Source organism: Coffea eugenioides, chromosome 9 (assembly GCF_003713205.1).
Source record: "Coffea eugenioides isolate CCC68of chromosome 9, Ceug_1.0, whole genome shotgun sequence".
Classification (NCBI taxonomy): domain Eukaryota; kingdom Viridiplantae; phylum Streptophyta; class Magnoliopsida; order Gentianales; family Rubiaceae; genus Coffea; species Coffea eugenioides.
Genome location: NC_040043.1, coordinates 11,429,266 through 11,440,615, shown reverse-complemented (window position 1 = coordinate 11,440,615; position 11,350 = coordinate 11,429,266). Strand labels below are relative to the sequence as shown.

Below are 11,350 nucleotides of genomic sequence, written 5' to 3'. Positions count from 1 at the left end.
TAACGATTCTTTAAATGGCTCAAACCATGGTAAATTTTAAAAGCATAAATTGTAAATATGATAGGTTGCAATGCATCTTGTTCAATTTTTTTTTTTACATCCTACCCCTCCCTATTAAATGTTAGTTTAAGTACTCCTAAACTTATAAATTAATGATACGAGAGGTCCTGTAATTAATATTACATCGATAGACCCTTTCAACCACCAAATATACTAATTTCAGTAGAATTATTCCTTGAGAGAACCATCCTTTTTACATATTTATGTGCTTTAGGGATAATCACAGTTTTTATTGGACTACTCGAAAAGTGTCCTTATTAGGGATTGGATGTTTCATCTGCAAGTTGCATTTGAACCCAAAGGGTTGGATTGTGTGATAAGATAGAAGGAGTTATAAGTAAAAAGTCTCGAATTTAAATTCTCTCACTTACCAAAAAAAATAAAAAATTATAGAGAAACCCAGAATGTCATATAAGATATAAGTCTTAATTATTTCATGGTTTTTTTTTTGGTTTTGGTTTCACAATTGGCTGATGTGTGAAAAAAAAAAAATAGGTTCAGTTAAATCAATTTGTAGAAAAGATGACTTTCATATTAACTAATTTAACATTTTCCAGCAAAAAGCGTCAAAATATTATGCTGCTTTTCCTTTACAATTGCAGGCTATGTACTATTGTCAAAACAGACTAAATCTGAACAGAAACTTTTTAGTTTAGGAAAATAGTCATCTATTATGATATAAAAATTTTAGAGTCAACAAATTGTGGGCTTTTACTGTTGTGGTTCATAGAAACAGGTGTGAAGAAGAGAGCCATCAGCAATAATATTAACCATGCTTTGGTAATTTCTTATAGCACATATTACCTTAGAATCATTATAATAATCAATAATTTTTTTTTGTCAAAAAAAAAAAGGATCTAGTCCCACTTCACGCCTCAACTCTTCTTTGGGTTGTTGAGTTATTCCCCATTTTTGTTACAAGGGTCGAACACTGGTGGATGCCCTAACTAGGGACTACACCACCAGGTCGGCTACCTTGGAGGGACATTATAATAATCAATAAATGGTAACCCAAAAAGTCTATAATGCCTGCTCTGTTAACAAATCTAAATTTAAGGCAAAAAAAATGATAGTTCGGCTATACTAGAATATACCGTAGTATAGGCCTACCCATTATCATACCACTCACAAGATAATAAAATTTGGGAATAATTTCAAAAACCTCCTCTAAAGTTTTATGACAATTTTATAAGAATACTTTCTTATATCCGTAATTACACAAAGCACTGCATGAAATTCGCAGGAATCTCAATTATCTACAACATCTGAGGTGTGATATTCCATGAAGTGTAATTACAAATATTAGAAGGTATTTTTGTAAAATTGTGAAAAATCTCTGGAAAGGTTCATGAAATTATCCCTAAAATTTGACACAAAAATGTGGTCAAATAAATGATGGCAATACTTTAGCTGCAGAAAAGGACAGGGCTATAGTATTTCAACAATTTCCCACACATTATCAGCCCAAATCAACTACAATGAGTTCATCTACATATTCATTGCACATAAATCCTTATCCATTTGAAGCCACCCAATCAAAAGCTGCCAAATCAGCAACAAGCATCTCGGTGTATCCAACAACACCATCCTGAGTCCACAAAAGATTCTTGTGGCTCTGGGGCAATACTCCAAATTTTAGTCTAACAAATTTATATTACTTTTTCATGGTCAAAATGGTTAGGATATCAGCCAGAAGGAGCAAATTTTCCTCTTCTTGTTTGATCAGTTCTGTCTCACAATTCTACGCCAATGGCTTCTGCTGTAATGACTTCTCTTCCCCAATTCAATGGCCTTCGGCCCAAAACAGCATCTTTTTCTCCCGTGCGAAGCCTGGTCAGTAGTTGTATCTTTGTTTTTTTTTTTTGTGATTAATTACTCTTTTAGGTATAATTGTGGATCATGATTTCGTTAAAACTCAATTAAATTCAATTGTTAATGTTGAATATAGGATGTTGTAAAAACATGAAACAAGTTTGATCAGTACAAGTTACTCAGCGCATAAAGAAACCTTTTTTGTTTTTTTTTTCTTTTATACTCAATACAAGATTCAGAGATCGTTAACCAGAAAAAGAAAAAAAAAGGGACTACCATAAAAAATCCTTAATGTAAAATTTACTGTCCATTTGTATTAACAAAATTTTGTTGTCATTCTGGTGGTTAGGATGACAATTAGAAGTTGTATCCTCTATTTGAATGATGTAAAAGAAAAAAAAAATTAGAATAGTTTGTTTTCCTTGTCTAGGTTGCATCACCTCGTATATTGACCTTACAAAAATCATTGCAAGAAAATTGTTTGGTTGTGATATTTTGGAGAAAATTTTTATGTTTTCTGTGAGTATTTCTTATATACAATTTTCAATCACTTTTTTTTACTTCACTTCACATACAACACATCCTAAAAAAGTGCTAAGTAATTTTCTCCAAAAACTTCCCAAAAAATGCAATCTAAAAAATTTATTGTGAAGCTCAACTTTTTACAAACACACCCTTGAATTCTTTACTACATAAAGTCCTTAGACGAGCTAAAGAACTTTTAACCCTTCCCAAATTGAAAGATCAAGATTGACAAGTCCAAATAATTAGGCAAATTACAAAAGAATAATCAAGAGCACAACCACATAAAAAGTTTGTTTCCATATGCAGGTGGCTGTTCAGCCGATGAAAAGTAAAGGACAGGGAGCTTTAGGAGCTCGCTGTGGCTACATTGGCTCACCCACAAATTTGGTATGCACTTTGCTAATTGCAACTAATAAGTTTTTTTTAAAAAAAATTTTTTCCTAGCAGATGAGTGAGATTTAAGAAGCGATAAGGGAACAAAGAGATTATAACTCAGAACTTCTAATTTTTGCGGTCTCAAATTTAGCTAATTGCAACTAATAAGCTGCACAATGATTTATGGGCCAAATATTTTAGCCAACATAGTTTTTTTTTTTTTTTGCCAGATTATGGTGGTTTCTACAACCTTGATGCTCTTTGCTGGTAGATTTGGTTTGGCTCCATCAGCAAACAGGAAGTCCACTGCAGGACTAAAGCTTGAGATAAGGGACTCAGGCCTACAAACTGGTGATCCTGCTGGTTTCACCCTTGCAGATACCTTGGCCTGTGGGTCTGTTGGTCACATTATTGGGGTCGGAGTTGTACTTGGCCTCAAGGGCATTGGCGCTCTCTAAATTTGTCCATAAATATTTGTAACAATTAAGCTTTCTTTTCCCCAAATTCATCTTTTTCTATAAGATTATTGGTCTTTTTAGTATATTAATATTTCGATATTATCAAAAATTCTGCAAGAGAAAAGGACATCAAACAAATGAATGAAGAGTGCACTTGCAACTTCTCTCGGTAATTATGCTAATTAAGCAAAAAGTAGCTAATTCCAATTCAGGGAAAATTTTCTGCAAAGGACTCATCCGAAATATGATTTAATAAAGAAATCAAATTTTGGATACCAAAACTGTATTTTTCTCTTAAAGTTATTGATCTAATTTTTTTTTTTGTTTTTTTTTTGGTATACACCAAAGCATCATGTGAGGATAGCCAAATTTTAGTTTACTTATTTCAAGATTTAACTACTTCGACATGTACAAATTCTGGTAACCAAATTCACTTTATAGCTCGAATTGTTGAAAAACCATGTACTACCTTAATTTTCAGAATGGAATAACATTAGCAGCTTTCCTGTACTCTTGATTCCTTGAATGCTTTTATGTCCCGTCGCTTCCTTTCATTTTCTCTTTTAATGATCAGTTTGATTAAAGATTTGTTGAAACCTTGTTTCCTAATCCAAAATAACTTATCAATTTCAAAACCTAAGAAAGAGTAAGTTCCACAACTTTGTTAATGTACCAAAACTACGAAAAGTTTACTTATTTAACTCATTAATTATTACCAATAGTACTACTCAAATTAATTACCAATAGTACTTATTTCCTAAGTAATTTCAAAAAGGTTTTTTTTTTTTCCTTTTTAAGGCGAAATTTTTAGGAAGAAAGGTAATCAGTAAACCCTATGTTCGCACTTTAATAAGTCAAGCTTTTCTGAACGTAAACCCTTTAAAAAAAATTGCCATACTCAATTTTTTTGTCGTAATTTTTTCCCTTTGTTTTTTTAATCATTTTCCCTTTGTTTAATTTATGTTTCTTCCATTCCTTTCAATAGCATGCAATCAATCCTACTGTGCTTAACAGAAAAACAAAAGGACTAGTACTATTCAAAAGAAAGTTTATAACAATCTTATTGTCATTCATCCGAGAAAAAGAATAACATATATGGCACCTCGTGGACGAAAAAAATAAATAAACTAAAATGGCAAAAGAAAGGTAAAAAAAAAAAAAGAGAGAAAGAAAAACCATAATCATCGAAACCAAATTAAGATATCAAAAAAAAGTTGTGCCATGGCAAAGAACTTAGAATTCCTCATCATCAGTCTTCAGTAGTCATCATAATAAGCCAGTGGAGGCGCTCCATGAGGATATCCATATGCATGGTGGCGGCTTCCCATAAATGGTCCCGGAGGACCATAATCATCGTCAAGTGGTGGCGGCAGCAACCCTCGTGGTGGCAGTGATAGTGGTGGCCGTGGTGGTAGAAGTGGTGCATGTGGTGGCAGTGGCACTGGCTCTGGCAACGGTGGCATACCTCTAGTTGGACGACCATATTCATGATTGTAATAATAACCATCCATAGGGTCTCTGGGATTTGGCCCAAAAGTTACTTCAATGCTTCTTATCCTCGGAAGTGTTGATATGTTGTCCCCGAATTGTTGTGCCCAATTGCTGTCACCACCACCCCTGCGTGGTTGTTGATGTCGTCCATCACGAACCTCCTCCTCCTCTTCCACCTCTGGCTTCTTGTTTACGCAGGCACATGGCAATATCATTTTGAGTAAACACTTCTTTGCACACTAATCAGGAGATCAAGTGACACAAAACACACAAAAGAAAAAAAATAAGAAAACAATTTTGTTAGAGCATTTCTCCACATACAGTGGATTAGAGTATAAAGAAAATCAAGAAAAATAAATGAATTTTTAGTTGCTACAAAAAGTATATTTACCTTAGGAAAAATCACAGAGGAATCCATGGTGAAAAGCCAGTAGGAAATTCGTGAAAGGAACCTTAAAGAGGAGACCACAAGGGAGGCACGGTAAAATTTAGGTTAGGATCCATATGTATATATATAGGTAGATGTGTAATATGAACCGAATCTTAGGATGAGCTGTCAAGAAAATATTGAGAGAATCAAATTATTGTAATTTCTATATATAACTATCATTTTGTTGAGGAAGTGGCTTACCTAGCGGGAAAGAAACTAAGGCGGCAATCAATCATGGTACACAGCTAATTAACAACGACGTGATTGGGAAGATCTCTACCCCTTTCCCAAGGAAAAAAGGATGAAGCAGAAGTGGTTTTTTATATTTTTATTTTCTTGATAAACAAGAAATAAGATATTATTGATGAAATTGATTCATGGGATGGGAAGTGGGGAAGAAGAAACAAGTACAAAGAGGGAAAAGAATCCCAAAAAGTAACTTGTGAATTTAGCATTTTACGCTCTTATTCTATCAATTTACAGTTGATTATAACAATCAATTGAATTTGCCATATTTTGCTTGAATGAGAAGTAGTTAATGCCCCTAATAGCGTTGTGTTGCCTAAAACACCAATAGGTATTGTCATCACAAACACGCAAAGCCATGGTAAAAATCAATAAAAATCACCATCCCAGAAATTGAAAACCATATAAGAGACAAAAATAACGAAAACCATCATCAATGCCAAAAAAAAAATAACTCTACTATCTCATTTTTTGTTTCGCCATCCCAGAAATTGGTCATTATTTTTTTTTGTTTCGCTGTGTAAACACAAAATTGGAACAAGAAAAATTTATTGCGACTTATTGTACAATGCATTCGTATTTAATTAAAATGGTGACTATAAAGTTTTGCATATAGTTAATAATTCATGGTGTGATTGATTATTTAAGGAAAAAAAAAAGACAAACTTCGACAACATTTTTGCGTCCAAAAGTGATAATTATACATGATGTGCGGTATACTACTGATCCAAAGCAAGTTATTTCCTAATTTCAGATGACATTACAAATTCATACTCGGATTAGGAGGAAGCAAATGGATTCGGTAAGGTTCCATCCAATTGTGTAAATTAATATATATTTTTTGTGTAATTGTGAGTTTTACACTAATTCAGTTATAAGCCATATTTACACAAAAAAATACACCAGTTTATACGGAAATTGTATCAATTTATATTACTAGAGAGAACTGGAACAGGAGAGGCCCCGTATTTGAAATGGACAGGTGAAAACAGGAGAATTGTTCCAACGATCCAAGTTAGCTTTTAGGGACATTAATCTACTGACTGTGAAGTCTCAAATGCATCAAATCCTCTGTCCAACTCCGAACGGTAACGTTTTGTTCAATGCAAAGCGCCCTAGAATTTCAGCTTTCTTGCCGTTTCTTTCCGTATTACTACATGAGTTATTTAAAAAAATTATCAAATCCATCTTTTTTACTCCTTCTATCTTGTCAATCTCTTGATGCAAATTTAAAGATTTTTCTAAGCAAAAAAAAAAAATTTCTCTTGAGACTCCAGTTTGAGGTAGTATTCACAGCCTCTTTCTCTCACTGTCCAAAAAAAAAGGAAAAAGAAAAAGAAGAAAAAGCAAAGTCCAGAATTTGATCACAAAATTCATTAGGAAAATCATGAAAATTGCTGAGGGACATTATGTTGAACAAATAGCTGACAATTTTTATTGGGATTGGAAAAAGACAAAATACAAAAGAAGTTAATCAACCCACCTGAAAAATCGAAGCTATATATCTCATGGACCGAAGAGACATATAAGAGAATTTAATCCACAAAACCTAGCCCAAATTTTTTTACGTTGGCATAAATGTTCATCATAATTTTTTCATAGAGTGGAATTTCTCCTCCTCAACTTCAAATTTACTGATTTGTTTAGGATTAAAAGAGGTATTTCTTTCATTTCTTTTATTTTTTTAGGATTAAAAGAAGAGTAAATCTTATATAGACTAACAGTGTATACACTATCACCGTTAAATTCATAACATGTATGCAAAAGTTGAATTTCAAATTTTAGCACGTAATTGCCGTAGAAAGCAAATCAAAAGAAGCAAGACTTATAAGGAAAAAGCGAGACAACTTGGGAAATGAGGAGGGAAAGAGAAAGTCACATTATTAAATTTGGAGATGAACGGTCACCATTTGTGGAATTCATGCCCCTTCTCTCTTGTAAGACTTAGAGTTTCCGAAAAAGAAAAAAGAAAGAAAGAAAGAAAGGGGACAATTACAACATTGCTAATCTCAAGCCTAAAACTCATGGCATGTTTGATTAATAAAAAGCAATGCAATTTGCAGAATAATAATAAGCTTATATTTTGATATAATTCATTTTATATGGTTCTCTGGCCTTTAAATTAAGCCTGTTTATCCCAACTTTTTATTGTTTTGTTGATTTTTGCACCCCGTAGTTGAGACCGTTGTACTAGTAACTTCTTTGAAATAAAACATGATATTTGACTTCAATTACATGATCAGTTAATCTGGATACGGCATATAATATATATATTCTTTTAGAAAAATGAAATTAAATTGAAAAAGTATCCAAATACAAAAGCAGACAAAGAACGTAGGTGGATGAGCTAGTTTTTTTTTTTTTTCCTTCAGAAAAGGAGAAAAGATCAAATTAATGCCAAGAAAACATCACACTTTGAACTTTCTTCTTAATGAATTGTAAATAATTGGAAAATCCGAAACATGATTTTCTTGTTCTTCACCCGTCTACAATTCAAATCTGAAACGCACGAGTTGATGGTTGTACAATAAGTTGGATCAAATATCATAATAGAAGTATGGAGCTTACCCAGTTCATCGACAGTAGTAAAAAGAAAAAGAGAAAAAAAAGCATACAAAAAAAAAATTGATATATCAATTTGGCCTTCCATTAACAATAAATCTTGGTACAGATTGACGATTTTATGTCTCGAACAACAGTTTTTTTTTCTTTCTTTTGTTTTTTTTTTATTTTTTGCTATACTGTAAAACATAAGCTGAAGACACCAAACTTTGCTTATTTCAAGAGACTTACCATAGACAAATTCTGCTAAACAATTTCACTTTATGGCTGGTCGAATTTTACAAACGCCATGTCCTCCCTTACTTTTCAGAATGGAGATTCTTGAATCCCTTTATCCCACCGTTTCCTTTTCTTTCTTTTTAAATCAATTTGATTAAGATTCCCCAAAACCCTTTTTGCTAATATTCATAACCTAATACTATCAATTTCCGGACCTAGAAAGAATAAATTCAACAACTTTGGCAATGTACAAAACTTACTGCCCTGTTACCTATTAAACGTACATTAAGTTATTTCTCTTTTTACTTCATGAGCAATTACCTTAGAATGCTGTTTTCCTAGCATTATACCCTAAGTTGCATTTTAAAACTTCAAGCTTTCTGCACTTTACCCCCTTTCTTCATATTCTTAACATAATTAAATTTCTCAATTTTTTTTTATTTTCTACTGATGTTTTTCCCTTTGCTCTCTTTTATCTTTCTTCCTTACCTTTTCTTTCTCATTGTTTCCCACTCTCTGATGCCAGATTAACTTTAGTTTTTATGTTTTCAAGCATAGTCCTCATCGTGGGGGTTTGGTTGCTTTGTTATAGAAAATATTATTGGGTATTGCATGCAATTAAAACCTAGTATGTATTCCCAAAAAAAAACAGGAAGAAAGAAAAGGAGAGATCAGAAATATTCAAAATAAAGTTTATATTGATATCATTCTATTTCCGTCCAAGGGAAAGAATAACATAACACAACACGACAAAACAAACGAACTAGAATGGCAACAGATTGAAAAAAAAAATTGAAAAACACCCCATAATTATCAAAAGGAAATTAAATCCAAAGTGTGCCATGGCCAAGAACTGGAGTTCCTCATCATAGTAGTCATCCTAATAGGCCGGTGGATGCGCTCCTGGTGGATACCCGTAGGCATGGTGGCCGCTTGCCATAGATGGTTGCCAATTCATAGCATGATGGTAATAATAATCATCCATAGGGTGTCGTTCACACGTCCCTAAACTTACTTCAACGCTTGTTATATCCTTATGCATTCTTATCATGTTGTCCATGAGATCCTTGACCGTCGGGACGCCTCCTCCCATGGATGGTTGACCTCCTCTATCATGAACATCCCCTCTACGTGGCGGTTGTGAAGGCGTAGCCGGAGGTGCAGGTGGTAGTGGTGGTGGTCCTTTCACCTTTGGCTTCTTCATGCATGCAAATGACAATATTTTGCTCAAACACTTCTTTGCACACCAAAGACAAGATCAAGTAACACATGAGAATACACAAAATGGAAAAAAAGAAAAGAAAAGGAAAAGGTTAGTTAAAGCTTGTTCCCATAGCGGATGGGATCACATACGAAAACCTAATGGGTATGAAAGAAAATTCAAGATAAAGTAGATGAATTTACCTTGGGGAATTTCGCAGAGGAATCCATGGAGAGAAATCGAGGAACCTTTACAGAGGAGACGCCAAAGGAGGCATAGTAAAATTTAGGTTGGGATCCATATATATAGATAGTAGATTTATAATATGAACTGAGTATTATGGTAGCTGTCAAGAAAATATTGAGAGAATCGAATTACTGCAATTTCCATATTTAACTGCAATTTTAATAAAAAAGTAACTTACCTAGCGGGAAAGAAATTAAGGCGGCAATCAATCTTGGGAAACAACTAATTGAGAACTGTGTGATTGTAACAATTCCTACCCCTTTCCTTAGAAAAAAGGAAGAAGCAAGGTGATTTTTTTTTTTCCCTTATTTCCATGAACAAGAGATTGGATTTTATTCCTGAGTTTAACATGGGCCATAAAAATGGGAAGGGGGATGAAGAAGATACAAGTACAAAGAGAAAAAATGTCGGACAAGAAAGAAAATTTCCTTAACTTGTGATTTTTCATTGCAAAGAGTGGGAGATTGAATTTATTACACTTAGTACAATTTATTTTATTTTTTTCTGAAAGATGAAATAAAATTAAACTATTTGGTCATCATTTTTTTTTTTGTTTCCCTAGTTCAGAAGGGGTACCACTATGTAAATATAAAATTGGAACCAAAAAAAGATTGTACGACCAATTGTACAATGATTGATTAATGCCTAGTTCAAATGGTAACTTTAAAGATTTGCATATAGTTAACAATTCGTGTGATTGATTGCTCAGGGAAAACAAAAATGGTAAATTACACTTTATTCCCTTATGGTCTAGTGCTTCTTATGATTTCAAATTCTATGCATAACTCTTTGATGGTTTGAATTAAAGTATTAATGTAACGGAAGTAGTCCTTTGTAATGGAACCAATCAATATGTCGAAATTACTCTCGTTTAGAAAATAAAATGACTGAGGTCATCAAGATATATAAACTTTATATGCATGACACTTTAACTAGTTTAGTACTTTATCACATAACTCTATTATGGTTTTTAAAATCTATTCATAACCTTCCTGTGCTTATCAAATAATTTTTGTATTAACATTGGGGTACTTTTGACATTTTAATCGATTTCGTTACAGAATATAAATTTTGTCACTTTGATACTTTAATCCAAATTATGAAGGTATTATCATATATCTATCTTTCATAATCGTAGAAGGGTTATGTAAAAAAGTACTAAATCATAGGGGATAAAGTATAATTTATCCAAATAAAAAAAGAATCAAAATATTGGACAAACTTTGTGCGTCCAGTTTTGCTATTTCTGTGGTATATTGATCCTAAGCTAGTCCCCCCCCCCCCCCCCCCTCTTCCCCCCTCAATTAGATGACATTGCTAAGTTGTAATGGGAGAGGGGGAATTCACAAATTAGGCTATTTTCTTAGACTAGTCCCGAAGAGTGAAGGTTCTGAAAAAATGTATTCACAAATTTATGCTTGCACAAACGAAAAGATAAATTTACAAAATACGTTTTCCACTCTTTGAGAAAAGTTTGAAAAATATCACCTTTTGAGAAATTTTTTTTTTTTTTTAAAAGAAAGTCACTTTTTGGGAATTCACTCTATTAGGAGAAGATAAACAGATGAGAAGAGGACTATTACAACATTGGCGATGTCAAGCCTGCAAACTCATTGCACGTTTGAACAACAAAAAGACAGCGAAATTTGTAGTTTATTAGTAAGCTTATAGGTACATATACTTGATTTTATACGACAATCTAGCCTTTACATAACCCGCTTTATC

The 11,350-nt window shown here is 33.1% G+C and overlaps 1 protein-coding gene across 1 annotated transcript; it reads left to right on the top strand.

Annotated features, from left to right (window-relative positions):
- Positions 1-1,734: 1,734 nt before the first annotated feature.
- On the top strand, positions 1,735-3,315 carry LOC113782817 (photosystem I reaction center subunit psaK, chloroplastic). Its single transcript, XM_027328742.1, has 3 exons — positions 1,735-1,893; positions 2,704-2,784; positions 3,003-3,315. The coding sequence occupies exons 1-3, from the start codon at positions 1,810-1,812 to the stop codon at positions 3,228-3,230; spliced, it is 393 nt and encodes a 130-aa protein (XP_027184543.1). The 5' UTR covers positions 1,735-1,809; the 3' UTR covers positions 3,231-3,315.
- Positions 3,316-11,350: the final 8,035 nt, after the last annotated feature.